Source organism: Vipera ursinii (assembly GCF_947247035.1).
Source record: "Vipera ursinii genome assembly, chromosome: 4".
Lineage (NCBI taxonomy): Eukaryota > Metazoa > Chordata > Lepidosauria > Squamata > Viperidae > Vipera > Vipera ursinii.
This window is the reverse complement of record NC_139514.1, coordinates 56,803,915-56,821,218: the sequence shown is the minus strand read 5'-3', so window position 1 is coordinate 56,821,218 and position 17,304 is coordinate 56,803,915. Positions and strand designations below refer to the sequence as shown.

General features: G+C 41.1%; 1 protein-coding gene across 3 annotated transcripts; it reads left to right on the top strand.

The window, feature by feature from the left end:
- Positions 1-3,719: 3,719 nt before the first annotated feature.
- On the top strand, positions 3,720-17,114 carry ICOSLG (inducible T cell costimulator ligand). 3 transcript variants are annotated; one of them, XM_083362468.1, is made up of 6 exons: positions 3,720-3,986; positions 5,548-5,588; positions 7,890-8,234; positions 10,362-10,631; positions 12,764-12,922; positions 15,241-17,114. In XM_083362468.1, the coding sequence occupies exons 1-6, from the start codon at positions 3,967-3,969 to the stop codon at positions 15,273-15,275; spliced, it is 870 nt and encodes a 289-aa protein (XP_083218594.1). In that variant the 5' UTR covers positions 3,720-3,966; the 3' UTR covers positions 15,276-17,114. The 3 variants fall into 3 exon arrangements, with proteins under 3 accessions (XP_083218594.1, XP_083218593.1, XP_083218595.1); XM_083362467.1 differs by lacking the exon at positions 3,720-3,986 and adding an exon at positions 4,146-4,450; XM_083362469.1 differs by lacking the exons at positions 3,720-3,986; positions 12,764-12,922; positions 15,241-17,114 and adding an exon at positions 4,146-4,450 and having other exon boundaries at positions 10,362-10,712.
- The last annotated feature ends 190 nt before the right edge of the window (positions 17,115-17,304 follow it).

Genomic DNA, 17,304 nt, shown 5'->3' with positions numbered 1-17,304 from the left:
CCCATTTCTCCACACCAGTTAGTTCAAGCCACACATCATAGATGAAGAGGAATTGTAGGATGATGTGTGAGAGAAGAGGAGAAAGTACTGTGTCCCTAATGCTCCTTAGACCTTTCTCACATCTAGGATCTGCCCATTAGTCTATTTCTGAAGATGGGAATTGTGGTTTTTAAGAGTACATGTGCAGGCATATACATAGAATGAAGGCTATTGCTAAGCACGTTGATTTGTGCTTTAGATTGTAAGCCGCCCTGAGTCTTCGGAGAAGGGCGGGATATAAATGGGATTAAAAAAAAGTAGTGTGTCAGTCGTACTACTCTTTTCACAGGGTTTCATTTTATTTCAAAAGAGCACTAAATTTCCTTTCAGAAATATCAATATCAAATATCACAGGTATCAATTAGATCAGGGGTCCCCAACCTGTGGGCCATGGTCCACTACCAAGCTGTGCCACTAGTGCCGCACTGTGGAATGTGAAAATGGGACACTGTGGGGATGAGAAAATGGGATGCCACCTCGAAAACGGAACACTGCACAGTGCTCTGTTTCTGTGCCCCACAGTGCAGTAGTGCCAGTTTTTGTGCCCCGAGGTATGGCGGCATCCCATTTTTGCACCCTGAGGCACGGCATCAGCCTGTTTTTGTGTGACACGGCATCCCATTTTTGCACCCTGAGGCACGGCATCAGCCTGTTTTTGTGTGACACGGCATCCCATTTTTGCACCCTGAGGCACGGCATCAGCCTGTTTTTGTGTGACACGGCATCCCATTTTTGCACCCTGAGGCACGGCATCAGCCTGTTTTTGTGTGGCACGGCATCCCATTTTTGCACCCTGAGGCACGGCATCAGCCTGTTTTTGTGTGACACGGCATCCCATTTTTGCACCCTGAGGCACGGCATCAGCCTGTTTTTGTGTGACACGGCATCCCATTTTTGCACCCTGAGGCACGGCATCAGCCTGTTTTTGTGTGACACGGCATCCCATTTTTGCACCCTGAGGCACGGCATCAGCCTGTTTTTGTGTGACACGGCATCCCATTTTTGCACCCTGAGGCACGGCATCAGCCTGTTTTTGTGTGGCACGGCATCCCATTTTTTTGCACCCCAAGGCATGGCATCGGCCCATTTTTGTGCCCTGCAGCACTCTGTTTTTGCCCCAGCCCAGCAGCAGCCCATTTTTGCACCACACAGAGCGGCATCCTGTTTTTGTGCGCCGCAGCGTTAGCATGAGGGGGTGTGCGCGCACACGTGCACACACTGGCCAGCCTATCCCATGGCCCAGTGGCCAGCAGCCCACCTTACCAGGCTGCAGCCCACAGGACCCCTGCTTTAAACAATAAGTAATCTTTTTTACAACTGAAGGAATTTGCCTACTTGGACAGTTAAGAATGGGTATAAGTAAATGCTCCTGAGATCTTTGCAATGAACAACATATATGCATTAATGATCTTAGTTGAGAAAATGCATATATCCTAGAAATGAAGGGCACCAATATGCCACCCTTCAGGTGAGTAGGCTGCACCTGTCACCAGCTGTTACTATGAGAACTATAATGCAATACATGTGAAGAGAACAATGTTGGTAATGTTTCATTGTTTTAAGACTGAGTATTTAAAGATTATTATGTGGCTATATCAACTTGCAAATAGGGACGCGGTGGCTCAGTGGGTTAGGACGCTGAGCTTGTCGATCAGAAGGTCGGCAGTTTGGCGGGTCGAATCCCGAGGGCCGCGTAGCAGAGTGAGCGCCTGTTACTCGTCCCAGCTTCTGCCAACCTAGCAGTTCGAAAGCACGTAAAAATGCAAGTAGAAAAATAGGGACCACTCCGGTGGGAAGGTAACAGCGTTCCGTGTGCCTTTGGCGTCCAGTCATGCCGGCCACATGACCACGGAGACGTCCTCGGACAAGCGCTGGCTCTTCGGCTTTGAAACAGAGCTGAGCACCGGCCCCTAGAGTTGGAAACGACTAGCACGCATGTGCGGGGGAACCTTTACCTTTATCAACTTGCAAGGCCTGGGAGTGTAGAGGTAACCCACGCAATTAGCCTGTTATTGAGGAAGGTACTATGTTTGCCACAATAAAACATTGTGTATGGATCTCCTATGGCAGCGTTCCCCAAGCTTTTCTGCTTGGCAGATCTGCGGGGGGGGGCAGGAGGGAGGGGATGGTTCTGCACACGCATGCAGCTCCATTTGCATGAGCAGAGGGCACCTGCGCCCATCTGTACACATATCATGTTTCTAACGAAATCTTTTCTAATCACTATTCTAGATTATTTAGAAAATAAGACTTTTGTATTCCTATGATTTGTTAAACTGAAGAAGGAAATTTAACAAAACTAAAGGAGGATTTGTGGCAATTTTTTATTTAGGAAGACCTTGATTTCTATTAGTATCTTACAGACCAAGTATCTTGGTCACAAAGCAGTACTTTTATCACATAAACAGCACATACGTTTCCATCCTCTCAGCTTATCTACCATTAAGTGAAAAATTATTAGATATATGTGCAGTTTTACAGAGACGCTATACTATCTATGACTAGAATTCAAATTAGCAAGTCACAATCTGGTGTGCAGTTAAAATGTAATGAATCATCTTGCAATCTAAATTAAGCAGGGGAAAGGGAGATGTGTTAAAATGCATCTCTTTCCATAAAACTATGAAAACACGTATTGCTGGTAAACAAATGCTAATTATTTTGTTCTCGGTGTTCTGGAAATTGGGGGGGGGATTAAAAAAAATGCCAGCTTGAAGCTTCTTGAGAGAAATTCTCAAGACAGTCACATCTCTGAGTCTCAGTCCACTCGATCCAGTCAAAAGATAAAAAATACAGTACACGGTATAAAATACAGTGACCTTTATTCCCCCTCCCATTACTTGGGAGGCCGGGGTGTGGTGGTGTTGGTTCACAAGGTGTGGTAGGATGGAGGGTTTGTTGTCATTGTGTGTTGGGGGGAAGAGCGCACGGGGGGGGGAGGCTCAGCTAATCTCAATGTACACATGTTGTACTTTGACAATAAAGGTTTATTATATTATTATAATTGTTGGGGGCAATAAGCTGATTTTGTAATAATGCCGCTTGGGGGCCCCCGAAAGCCCTAATAAGCAGGCATATACATAGAATGAAGGCTACTGCTAAGCTTGTAAGCCGCCCTGAGTCTTCAGAGAAGGGCGGGATATAAATGGAATAAAAATAAAAATAAATAAAATTATTGTTGTTGTTGTTGTTGTTATTATTATTATTATTATTATTATTATTATTATTATTATATTAATTTTATTTACTTATTTTATTTTATTACATTTATATACCGCCCTTTCCCGAAGGACTCAGGGCGGTTTACAGGGTGATTAAAAAGCCAAAATACAAAAGTTAAAAACAAATTTTAAAAAAATTATGTGTCCCTGCCTAAGTAAAACCCCAGTTAAAATAAGATGAATCCTCAGCCTGGGCCAGAGAGCTCAAAGAGCTAGGTCTTCAGGCCCCGGCGGGGGCAGTCCTCAGCTCCATTGGCAACTATTATTATTATTATTATTATTATTATTATTATTATTATTATTATTATTATTATTATTATTATTATTATTATTATTATTATACGCAGACCTTCCAATTTATAACACCCAAGCGTCTTAGTTTAGCTTCCAGTTTGCACCCAGCCATCAGAAACCGGAAAGAGGGAAGAGAATGCTAATTCGACTGAAGACTAACGAATATAGTCATTCGCCGTGGATTGGGAAGTCCTTAACTGCTTCGAGGCCCCTTCCCGCCACAGGCAAAAGGAAGCTGCTGCTTCCGGGGCGGTGTAGGGTTTTCCAGAGGTGGCGAGACTGGCGAGAATGCGGGCAGCTGTTTGGGGGCTGCGCTCCTCCGGGGCTGGCGGGGGCTGCGTGGGTGTCGCTGGCTAGCGGCCGAGGAGCCCCCGGCCTCTCTTCGCCCAGCTTTCGCAGACGCGGCCCGGTCATGGGAGGCCCCCTGGAGTGGTGAGTAGAGAAGGAAGGTGTGTCTCAGGCAGACAGTAGCAGCAGCAGCGGGGCGGTCAAGTATCAAACTCGGTTTTAAAGTGTGCTTAAGTAAAATCAACAAGTAGAGATGAGTATCTGCTGAGCTTAGAAGGCTTAGCAAGCCAAAGAACCGCCGATCGGCCGAATGTGCAGGAGGAATCCGGGTCCCTTTTTTTTTTTTAACCTGCTCCCGATAGCATGTTGTTGTATATTTCTTGTATCTCTGCTGAGAAACTCGAAGTAAATTCGGGGCATCACAAGCGGCAACCCCAAAGAAGAGGATTTGTATCAAAAATTCTGAACGGTGGATTAAGTTACTCTTAGTTGCCAGAAGAAGCCTTTATGGGACCGAATTCTGAACATATGGATAGACCAGACTACAGATGATTGCTAATAATGAAGAAAAAGTGCGTTCTAAATAGCCATTCGGGATTTGTTGATAGGTTGGTATTTTAATACTCAACCCTGAAAGGTGTTGTCCTTTTTTTTTCTCTTGTGAGATGAAACGCTGATGTATCCAAATCGTGTCGTTTTTGTTTATGTAATGTGCTTTGATTTGGTGTGAGGTGTTTTGATTTGATATGACATGTGGTTAGCCACACAGCCCACGTGGTGCAGCGGTTACATTCATTTAATCCACTGAGTCCAAGCAATGTTTAATCCTGGGATTTGAATTAAAATTTGACAAAGATGATCCTCCAAGTATACCTCTATGTGGAAATGGCAAAATATTAAAATAAAAATAGGAAAGTGGTCTCAGAAGAATGTCATACACAATACTGTGTATATTAACTTATGTTTTTCTTTTCTCACACAAAGGCAATTTGTGGTAAGGTATGAAGGGACGCGGTGGCTCAGTGGGTTAGGACGCTGAGCTTGTCGATCAGATGGTCGGCAGTTTGGCGGGTCGAATCCCCAGTGCCACGTAGCAGAGTGAGCGCCTGTTACTCGTCCCAGCTTCTGCCAACCTAGCAGTTCGAAAGCACGTAAAAATGCAAGTAGAAAAATAGGGACCACTACGGTGGGAAGGTAACAGTGTTCCATGCGCCTTTGGCGTCTTGTCATGCTGGCCACATGACCATGGAGACGTCCTCGGACAAGCACTGGCTCTTTGGCTTTGCAATGGAGATGAGCACCGGCCCCTAGAGTTGGAAACGACTAGTACGCATGTGCAGGGGAACCTTTACCTTTTTATGAAGCACAAATGCTGTATCAGCCTTTTTCTGGTTTGATATTACAGTTTTTCTTCTTATAGTGTTCTGTTTTTATTTTTGAATGGGCTGTTTACATATGTATGTATATAGTAATAGAAGCTGCCAAGATCATGTTTTATTATGACCGCATACATTTATGATTAATAAACAGAGAAAAGATGATAAAATAGTGAAAATAATGAACTCAATTGGTTCACATCTTAGTCCTACTATTTATTATATGGCTTATGCTAAATCCTATTATACATTTTCCTCAATAGGTTGTGGAATTTTTAAAATTATGCATTCTAATTTTTTGAAATTTATGTTTTTTTATTTTATTTTAGCTTTGGACTCTTGGCCTTGTTTCTTTGTGTTTGGAGATCTGGTAAGTTATTACAATGTTAGGTTTATTCAACTATAAAGCAAGTTTTTAAACACTGTGTTAATGGAAATGATACAGCTATTTTGACTTCAGGGCAAATTATACAAAGGCAAGGAATTTTTAATCTGGTTGCCTGCATTATTCTAAATGCAATTGAACTATTAAATTAACTTTCCCTTCCTGTTAAATATTTTTCAACAAAATACTGATATTCTCAGGGGTTTTTTCTTTAAATAATCTGAACCCCAATACACATATTAAGCAGATAATCAACAGACTGAAATATCTACTGAAAAAAAGGATACCTGCTCAGCTTAATTGTTTCTTGTTAAGAATTCAAGTCCATTCTTCCTTTAAATTTGCCATTATGTTTTCCTCATTTGCCCAAATGTGCTTGTATTGTTTTCATTATGTGTATGTTTTGTGCTGATATTTTAAACTATTAACTGCCCAAATTCACTGCTGCAAGACAGATGGCCATGTAAGCAAATAAATTAAATAATAGGTTTTTCAGCATGAACTGTAACCACTGAACAGAATGCACACAAATGCATTGTCACATCCATTCCTTATAATCAGCTGCATAACAGCTCTCTCTATAATTATGCAGAACAAATGAAATTTCAGCGCAAATTTAAATACAGGAGCCAGTGACCTTTATTTTAATTTGTTTTATTTATTTAATTTCTATAGCCGCCCACCTCAACAAAATGACTCTAGGACGGTCATGGACATCATAAAAACCTAAAAAAATGAAAACAATACAAAATAAATACCCCGTATTTTCCGGCGTATAAGACGACTGGGTGTATAAGACGACCCCCTACATTTCCTGTTAAATTATAGGGTTTGGGCTATACTCGCCGTATAAGACTACCCCTCTTCCAACGCACACTAAATAAAAATTAAAAAACATCAGATTTGATTTTAATATGGTAATTTTAATTCAAATGCTTATGACATGCAGGTGCTTAGTAGGAAAACTGTCACTTATAAACATAAGGCTGTTTGTCATCAAACATGTAAACATAAAACAGTGCAAGTGGATTAAACATAATAATAATAATAATAATAATAATAATAATAATAATAATAATAATAATAATAATAAAAATAATAATAATAATAATAATAATAATAATAATAATAATAATAATAATAATAATAATAATAGGTTGGAGGGGACCTTGGAGGTCATCTAGTCCAACCCCCTGCTAAGGCAGGAAACCCTATAAACCCTGTAAAAAATCACAGACTGCAGCTTCTTCTCCAATTGGTCCCGCTTTCCCTGCGCAGACTAAATGGGAGATCCGCTCCAGGTTTTCCAGCCAGCCCTGTCTCTAAATTTTCAGCACCCGGCGTATAAGACGACCCCTGACTTTTGAGAAGATTTTCATGGGTTAAAAAGTAGTCTTATACGCCAGAAAATACTGTATATATGGTCATCAAGTAAAACTGTTGCCACAGTTGTTAATATAGCCAAGTAATGGTGGCCGTTAACACACTTGTGGCCTCATACTCAGGACCCTGGGCATGCAGCTGGATCATCACGGCTTATGAAAGGCCAATAGGGTAGGCATCATTCTAATCTCAGAAGGGCAGGAGCAGGAGAAAAGGGCAAGAGAGGGCACATCTTTTAATCCCCGCCAACCAATATTGCTTGGATCATTGGATCCGTAACATGCCCAACCTGCCAAACCAAATTGTATGAGTGGAAACAACTGAGAGACGGTCCCCTAGGTCAGCGGTCCCGAATCTTTGCAACCCGGCTGTGGGGGGGGAAGAGGGAACTAGGCTTCACAAGCAGCAGGCTGGTGCACATGCAGCTCAACTCATATGAGTGGCGGGCTGGCGTGCACACACAGGTCAACTGCAAGTTCAGCTGCACACACATGTACCTGTGCTCCGCCCCGCCTCTTGCACAAGTTGAGCTGCATGTGTGCACGTATGCAGGCAGGCCTGTCACTCGTATGCAGGCCTGGCCCAGTTCTGAATAGGCCACTGCCTGGTAGTGGGCTGCAGCCCAGGGTTTGGGCTAGGTAACCCAATCCCAAGCATGAAGAATACCAGCAGTCAATGCAGCTCATGTAGCAGTGGCCTTACATGTGTTGAATAGAGTTGAAGCTTTTAAATGTTCTTCAAGGGCAGACCCGTGTGCTTCTGAAGAATAAATAGAAATTTCAGGAGTGAAGAGAATCAAACACAAAGCTGAATCTGGAATAGTGACTTCAATTTTAATTTTGGGAAGATGGAAAGTAGATTATATGATGCAATGCATTTTTTGAATCTTCTTTCTTTTTATAGCTGAAACAGAAGTGATTGGCATAATAGGAAGCAGTGTTGAATTGCAGTGCTCTTATCCAGAAGAAGAAACATTAAACTACAATATGAATCGAATATTGTGGCAAATAAAAGACAGGTTTTCATGCTTTGTAGCTGGCTATTTTCCTAATGAAAATATGGAAAAGCACCAGTGTGAAGAATTCAAACAACGGACTCTGTTAAATGAGCCAAAACAAGGCAGTGCTTCTTTGCAGCTGTCAAAAATCAGGATAGAAGATGAATTTATCTATGATTGTGTGATACAGAAAAATATAAGTGGAAAGTTTAAGCGCATTCACAATGAATCCATATCGCTCAAAGTGGCAGGTAAGGCCTTTTTCTTCTGAGCAAATACTTATGAATTGTTGTTTGATGGCCAGATAAGTTATTATGATAAAGATTGGGTTGAAATTTGTCCTCAAAGATAATTTTTTCTCAGCTTGCCAGTCCATAAAAAGAATTGGGTAAACAGTGGGAAATTTCTCGTGTGTCTAGCGGTGTACGGGCGAGCATTATCCTGAACCAACACCACACTGGAAGTCAGCATTCCCCAACGCTTGTTATGGTTGGCACCACTTCCTGTGTGGTGTTGGTTCACAATAATGCTTGCCCACAAACTGCTAGACACACCCAAGAACCTTTGAAGCAGTTCTGTTGGGATGTTTTTGATCAGCCCCCCCCCAATCCAAATTTGGCGTCGAGTGTCTACTACTAAGGAATTTCAAACCTTGTAAAACGTTATGACAAGTGCCTCAATTTGAATGGCGATTATGTCAAAAAGTAATGTAATGTTGTAGTTTTCTAATGTGTATAATGAAAGTTTTGTATCTGCAAGTGTGTGTCATTGATAATCAAACGGAAGTTTATTTCCGAATTGCCCTCATTTAAAAAAGAGTGAATAAGGTGCTGGTTTTTCTACAAGCGCATTGAAGAGTTATTTTTCTGTCCTTCCTTCATCAACTCTGGTGTTGAAAAGACTATGAGCAAGCAGAAAATGAAAATACAAAACTGCCTAAATAAATTAATACATTAATTAAATTTCAATTAATTAATAAATGTATTAATAAATTAATAAAACAAAGATAATTAAGTTAATCCCTGTACGACTAAAGAATGGAGATAAAGTATGTACTGAAACAACTGATGAACATGTAAATATATAATCGTTTATTCAGCAAAAGCATAAATTATTTATTTTAATAGCGGTGGCTCAGTGGGTTAGGACGCTGAGCTTGTCGATCAGATGGTCGGCAGTTTGGCGGGTCGAATCCCAAGTGCCGCGTAACAGAGTGAGCGCCTGTTACTCGTCCCAGCTTCTGCCAACCTAGCAGTTCGAAAGCACGTAAAAATGCAAGTAGAAAAATAGGGACCACTACGGTGGGAAGGTAACAGCGTTCTGTGCGCCTTTGGCATCTAGTCATGCCAGCCACGTGACCATGGAGACGTCCTCGGACAAATGCTGGCTCTTCGGCTTTGAAACGGAGATGAGCACCGGCCCCTAGAGTCAGAAACGACTAGCACACATGTGCGGGGGAACCTTTAACTTTACCTTATAACATTAAACAGTGCTTTAGTATGAAAAAGACCACCATTGTGTGGAGGTGAAGTGCCTGTCTCCTTTTCAACTTCTACAGCTGTTTTGCAAAACTTTTGTATTTGTCAATAATGTGAAGGAAATATGTTCAAAACTCTTAAATGCTAATTGAGACTGGATGGTAGACATTGAAGACAATTCACTTCCTCACCACATCATTTTCTCCCTCTTGGTGACTGCATGGATTGCAAACACTTGTCCTTATGCCTGTGCTTAGAAGGTATCCTGCAGCTATCAATATGTATAGCAGATTATTCAGTCTTAGTAAAAGTTTTCTTCATGAGTATATCCCTTGCTGAATAATTTAAAGTTGTCTGCAATTGGATGGTTTGAAGATAACATGAACAGCAATGATGCTGGAAAGGCAATCTCAAATATCCATTTTATAAATTATATAATGCCTACTGTCTTTTACTATAATTTATACAAAATTCTTGTGCCTCACATACTTAATTCTTTTTTACTCCAAACTCACCGAGGGGAAAAAAAGACAGAGTGGGTGCTAAAAGAAAGTGGGTGGGTCTCTTAATTTTGTACTCTATATTGTATATTTATGCTAGATGTGCCATTATGGATTATGCCTTGGAAATGGATGTGAGATATCAAACCCAATTGTGTGCTGTTTGGTACATTTGACCACAGGGAATTAAAGGGGTTAATCTGGAAGACCTTCCTGTAAGGTTCCAGAGAACACCTCGTTCCCACCAAAATTTTGGTAGTATAATCTGATGAAGGAGGATATAAATTGTTATATTATCCAATTCTAAAACAATTTCTCTCCAGTGTTATACCTTTCCCAAAAGTGGCAGATAAAGTTGTGGGGAAGCCTGGCTATAAAATTAAAATTCTCTTTTTTCCAGCCAGTTATAGCAAACCAGTAATAACAGGCCCTGTGCAGCTCGGAGAAGAAATGATGTTTATGTGCAATTCAAGCCATGGCTATCCAGAACAAAGGCTTTATTGGGTAAATGAAATGGACAACAGCACCACGAACGTAACTGTGCAATTCACCAAAGAGTTTGATGGGTCTTTCAGTGTATTCAGTACATTGAAGATGAAAGTGGCTTCTGATATAAAGTTAGGATGTATAATTGAGCATAAGCAACTGCATCAAAATATTACTACTACATGTAAGTTGTTCCTCACAGTTTATGTCTTAGTTATTGTCCGTTGATATTTGTAAGGAAGAATTGATGTGTCAATATATTAAGCAAAACAGGAAAACATGCCATATCTGGCTTCTGAAACTCTTTCAAACCACTTAATAAAGGCTCTGATCCAGGCTATGAGACTTGGAAGATGGAAGAGAGCTCAGAGTAGCGGAAAGGCTACATTCCAAATTGCTGTCCAGTTGTCTCTTTCTTCTTGTTGTTGTTAGTTGCGAAGTCATGTCCGACCCATCGTGACGCCATGGACAACATTCCTCCAGACCTTCCTGTCCTCTACCATCTTCTGGACTCCATTTAGGCTCACGCCTCCTGCTTCAGTGACTCCATCTAGCCACCTCATTCTCTGTCGTCCCCTTCTTCTCTTGCCCTCAACCTTTCCCAGCATCTCTTTCTTAGGGATGCATTTTTCTGGAACATTCTCCATAGCCTGTCCTGATCCAGCCTATTTTTAACATAATTGTTCTTTTACCAGCTTCTCCTCCTGATACCAAATTTTATTCTATTCTGTTCAGCTTGTGGAAAGTTATCCTGCTGAAAGATAAGAATCCCAAGCCCTCTGACCTAAATTCTTCTCAATATTTGGTTGGGTTGTAAAGAGTAAAAATTGAATAAAAATTCAATTAATATTCCATAATTGGGTGGTTTAGTTGATTCAGAAGATGAAACTCGCCAGAATACTTTAACAGCTGTGCTGGGATGAATAACAATCCTCCTTCTTCTTGCATTATCTAAGTTCTACGTTGGAGCTGCCCTCGTGGCTATGACGGTCAATTCTATACTTCCATTTCTCTCCCCAACACAAGTCTCCAAAGCTTCCTTACTTGTTTGCTTCCTAAAAGTAGGACACTGCCAGTCTTGTCCTTGTGATCCTCTTGCAATATAGGGGATTTCCAGGTTGAGATTTTTTTTCAAGTAATGGAATTGCTTGAAGCATCCCAAGGATACCGTCCTCTATCTCTTAACTATTATGTTTTCTCAACAAGACTTGATTCTTTCGAACGGTAGAACCAGGACTTCTCCATCTGGAAGCATCCGGATTCTTTTATCCCTCCTTTTCCCATCATATCTTCATCACTTTTTCTACTGCCATCTGATTTTTCAGTATTTCAAGCACTTCAGTTTCTCTTTTCTCTTTTGCTTGGGGAAAGATGGTTTCTGGATATATTCTGCCCAACCAGCAGCAACAGCAGTAACACCCCCCATCTATTTTCCAATGCTCTGACATAGAAATTTCAGTAAAAGGTTAGGATTGGAGAGAGAACAGATGATGTGGGAAAGGAACAATCAATTATTGAGCGCCATCATCAGCTTTAAGCAAAATAGAATAAGCAGGCAGGTAAGGTTCTTAATAATTGCTATCTTCCTAATAATAGTGTACTTGCATCATATGATTCAGGTATTTATATACTGGCTTTGAAGAGGTGCTTTACAACATGTAGGGTGGGATCCCCAAATTTACTGGGCTAATAAAAAATCTGGGATTTAAGAACATGTCATGAGTACTTTCAGAAAATAACTGCCATGAACTGCATGGCCAGTCACACACACGCAAAAGGTACTAGCAGGTAAATTGGTGAAGTTACTCCTTGCCTTTCCCTCTGAATGCTAAAGATGATAGACAGATGGACACACAAGGGTGTAGCTACTACCATCACTTTTATGTTCAAAAATGTCCCTGAGGTTATGTGAGACTTAGAGGGCTGGTGCTTTCCTTTGCAATGGGGTAATGCCCCTTTAAAAATTTTTTTTTTAAAGTGCATTATTTCATAATGATATGCTCAGCAGGCATCAAAAGAAATACTGTTAGCAATGTTGGATACTCGGGATTTATTAGCCTGTTATTGGGTGAATTATTTTAAAATTTGCTATTTGGAATTTTCCAAAACAGTTTCTGATCTGATCCCATGTCGGGGAAGCAAGAATTCTGCTGGGATATATGATTTACTAGTTTAGAAATGGATAGAAAACTCTTGAATGATTCTTAATTTAATGTTGCTACTTTTAAAAGTTGTCTAGTGTGTAGTAACTGTAAACCAATAATGTTCGAAGATATTTTTTTTCTTCCTATCTTCCTTATTATTGTTCTTATTCAGATGATTTAAAGAATTCAACAAACAGTCCTATAATTTATAACAAACATCATGAAAGAGCTGCAGCCTTCAGCATTCCTGTTGCTGTTTTCATAATTATAATTTTTATTGCATGCATAAGCTGGAGAAGATATAAACGTTCTCGTCAAACAACATATACTGGTAAGTATGCATATTTACATTTTTACAAAATTATGTTTAGGGTGAGTAGTCATAGCCAATCATGCAGCTTTCCATTTTTTTTCAATTTGCATGAGAGGACTTGCAAAAGTGAAGATGGTTGCCTGTTTAGATGTCCATGCAGATAGCAGACTGAAATTTAGGAAAAGATTAAGTCAGAAGCAGTACCCCATAGGAAGCAAGGAGGCAAGACCGATAAAAGTAATTATTTGGCAATGAGTTACAGGCCCTGTTCCTTTTCAACATGTGTTTTGACATCACACACAGTTTGCTGAAGGGGCAAAGTTTGCAACATGCCATTCACAGTACTACTTTATTCAGACTACTGAAAACAAGGCCTATGGATACCACTGATCAGAGAGCTAAAAAGAACATACGTAACGTATGCTTTACTTCAGATCTTAAATGTTCAACATGGGGAGCAATTTCAGAATCTAACTCATCAATGGAAAGTTTACCTCAGTCCCAGTTTGCTTTCATCTTTGGATACAGAGAGAACTTTATTTAAAAAATAGTTACAGTAGGAAGTAAAAAAGTAAAATGCTAGATTTATCTGAACTAGTCCAGGTGTATTTCCTGTGTGGTTGGTAGGAAGGACGCAAGAGTGATTGCAGGATGAATACCGACTGACCGGGAAGTGATCTGACCAAGCAAAAGGTTCATAATAATGTTCTCCAGTTTAAAACCATATACCATTTGCCTTGAAGAAGTGTTAAGTTTAACATAGGACTGTCTGCACGAGTGGTGTTGAAAGAACCTGGGACAGCCAGGGAGGCCCTAAAATCTAGACCACACTGGACTCCATGTCCACAGCATATCCATATCCATAGACGCCATAGCAATGGCACAACTGTTCATATCTTCTCAGCCCTGATGTATAGAGGACTTCTTGTCTATATAAGCTTCCCTTTAGCCAGCAACAGCCTGAAGCTGTTGTGGCTGCCAGCAATCCAACCTATAAGGAGGGTTTCCCCGGTAGGAATCTACATCAGTTCACTGGCCCATTGTATTTCCCTCTATAGCAATTAAGACAAGAAGAAACAAATCACCTCCAGCTACAGTATTGGATCTCCCAGTGTTCCTTGAACCTTCTTGCCCTAGGTTTTCCCTGGGACCGTGATTAACTTCCCTGCTTCTGTTCTGTTACTCTGGTGGGAGGTCCACCTACCACTCCCTGCTTCTCCCTTGTGGGTTATATCCACCCACCAGATCTTCCACATTTCCTTCTACTTCTGAGTAACATCAACACTCCAGCGTATTCTAACCACTTCCTCTCATTGAAGCTCATGGCTTCAACGCCCCCATTCCCAGCTGATGGACTCACAACTTCACGTGGTCAGATCATTTCCATATTCCAAAGGGCAACCCCCATCCCCGCTTCCAGACTGGCTCAACTGGATCACTTTCCCTCCTTGACCCTGCACTTCAACTTTTTGCCCCTGCCCACTGGGAAATGGCTGCACCGCTTTGGATTTGCTGTGGCAAATGCTACGGTTTTTCACACTTGCCGTTCTTCCTTCCTTCTTTTCTTCTGCAATTCTCCTGCCTCCATTGTCAAGCAGCTGTGTCCACTTTCTTGCATCTATTAGACACAATCCATTTCAACACCCTCTTCTAATATTCTCGTATTTCATACTATCCACATCGTGTCATGCTGGACACAAGAAGCATCAGACAAAAGCTAGCTAAACTGGTGGGCCCTGACAATTATAGTCAGCATGATATCTATAGAAAAGCAAGCTGGGGTCTTTAAAAGTGGAAATGTGTTTTTGATCCAATTAAAAAATAAATGTGCAAAAGCTTCATACTTTTCAGGAGCTTCAATATGGCCCACCATATATATCCCCAATTCTCTGCCAGTCTCTAATTGTTGCTGCTGCTGCTGCTGGCTTTTGGAAAAGTTGTCTTTCTGAAAAGGCCAATGACTGTGAAGACTTTCCACTCCATAACCAGAGCATCCAACGTTCTGTGTTGATATTTAGGAACCTTTAGAAGTGTAAGCCACCCAGAGTCACTTAGTTGAGTTGGGAGGCCATAGAAATTGAATAAAGAAACATTACAGTCTTCCCTTTGCAGCAATATTCAGGCGGGTGAATTGCTTTAACTTCTTTCCACAGAAGACTTTATACTAAGATCATGGGATGGATGAAAGACAATTTAATATATTGATTGATGCTGGTGTGTCATCTTTGGGGCTGAAAAGGTTACATGCTCCACTAAGTGAATATCAGATTTAAGCAGTTCTCTTTTTTTTTTCTTATATACTATATATATATGAGTGTTTTATTTTACTTTTGAAGCTCCCATGGAAGTGGTAAATTTCCAGGGGGCATAGGTTCCTTGGAAAGAAATCAGATGACACTGCTGCACAACTTTCATGAATTCCCTCAAATATTGGACATAGTGTGCTCTATGAAACTGAAAACTGAACGTTTCCTGCAAGTAACAAAGTTTTAATGAAATTCAGCTGAAAATGAACTGAAGCCGACTTTCATCTGCGTCTGCAACGGGTTGGAGATAAAGGCAACCTCCTGAATATGGTTTTTGACATGTAAGGTTTTTGGATCTCTGCATTTTCTGGTGTTTGTAATCCTTTACTGTTCTGACTCAACAGTGGGCAATTTCAACCTTGGCAGCATAAAGTTCAAACTTTGATAGCTTCCTTATGGTCATCGAATGCCGCTCCTAATTAGAAAGTCTAAAGACCATATTGGAGATTTCAGGGGCTTACAAGAGCTGCAAACATTTTACAAGTTGGATTTGTAAATTATGAATGTCATCACTGTTACAGATTATCTGGCAGAGTTCTCTCGTTGATTTGGCACAAAGCTTTATCTGATTGACTACATTGCCATATCAAGAAATCTGTCTGTCAGTTCTCCAGTTCCATATTGGATCATCCCAAGAGTGATCACTGTACCAACATTTTGGGGTTCCCGTTTTGGATATACACCATATTCCATCTGAAGATTTCCCAGAACAAATATAAACATCATGGACAAGTCAGATGAAGGACAAAATAACTCAAAAGGTCTTCCCGACGGGTGACAAGCCGGCAGGGCTTGACAGTCTCTCAGTGAGGCACTTCAGCTACATAGAACTATCCTAGATTGGCGGTCTGGTGCGGGCGGGGGAGGGGAGAGGGGAGAAGAGAGATAGTTTTGTGTAAGGGGGACTGTGAGCGCCAACCATGCAGCTTGCATGAGGGGGTTGCGACTACTGGCACATGCCATTTGCCTGAGGGGCTTGCGAGCACTGGTGCACACCACTTGTGTGACAGGGCTGTGAGTGCAGTGCATGCTGCGAGTGTAAGGGGGCTGTAAGCACCAGCACACTCCACTTGCGCGACGGGCTGCTCATGGGCACGCCTGCCCACCACTCACACGGCCTGGTTTACAAATAGGCCACGGCCCAGTAGTCCACAAATTGGGGACCCCTATTCTAGATGATAGGTCCCCCATCAAACTTTGCCATTTTATATTCATCTAGTTCAGCTTCTTCAGCCAATTCTACTAGTGCTAGTCCAACTAGTGATAACCGAAATCAGCGTTTTTTTAAACCAACCTTGGCTTGGTAATGTTGGCCACAGCCAAGAAACAACTAATTTCCTGCTTTAAAAGAATATTAAAAAAGGATCCTTTCTCCTACTCAACCCAAGACCTGCTCCTCTTCAAGAGGAAATCTGAACAGTTATTGCAGGCAAAGAAGAGGCAAGCTCTCATACAGTCTTGGAATCAACTAATTTCTGCCACTTATTCTAAGAATTCAGTTCTGCTTTGGAAACACGTAACTCTTCAATCTGCACCCACTAATATACAAATTTCATCTTTCAATCCCACTTCAGTTTGGGAAGATCATTTCATTTCATTCTTTCTTCCAGGAAGAATTACCCCACCAAATAGGGAATTAGGTTATGAAGTTCATCTGTTCCCCTCCTAGCCACCTCTTCCTCCGGCTCTAAAATTACACAAGCGATTGCACAGTTGAAACCAAACAAGCTCCAGGTTGATTTTCTTTCAGCAGAGGCTATTTGAAACAACTTAAATTGGTGGATGCCCATTCTGAATTTCTTATTCACTTACACGTAATAATCATGCTAGAGTTCCTGATGTTTGAGACCTAATTTTGGTGATCTACAATAAAGGAGGCAGAGATTTAGCTGCCAGTCACCATTCCGTTAGCCTTCTCAATATGATCAGTAAACTATATGCTAATTACCTATGTAAAAGCTCCTGGACTGAGTTATAACAGAATATTTTGGCTGATAAAATATGTAGGTTTCAGAGAGGGCCACTCAATTATTGACCACACTTTAACCTTCTTCTGCTGCGCATGACCATGATGACTGTCTGCTGTTTCTGAGC

Excerpts from the sequence above, each read along its gene's own strand:
- ICOSLG (XM_083362467.1), top strand. The coding sequence starts at position 4,404 with ATGAAGAAAAAGTGCGTTCTAAATAGCCATTCGGGATTTGTTGATAG. Across the intron at positions 10,632-12,763 it reads TCAAAATATTACTACTACAT|ATGATTTAAAGAATTCAACA; the intron begins GTAAGTTGTTCC and ends GTTCTTATTCAG. Across the intron at positions 12,923-15,240 it reads TCGTCAAACAACATATACTG|CTCCCATGGAAGTGGTAAAT; the intron begins GTAAGTATGCAT and ends TTACTTTTGAAG.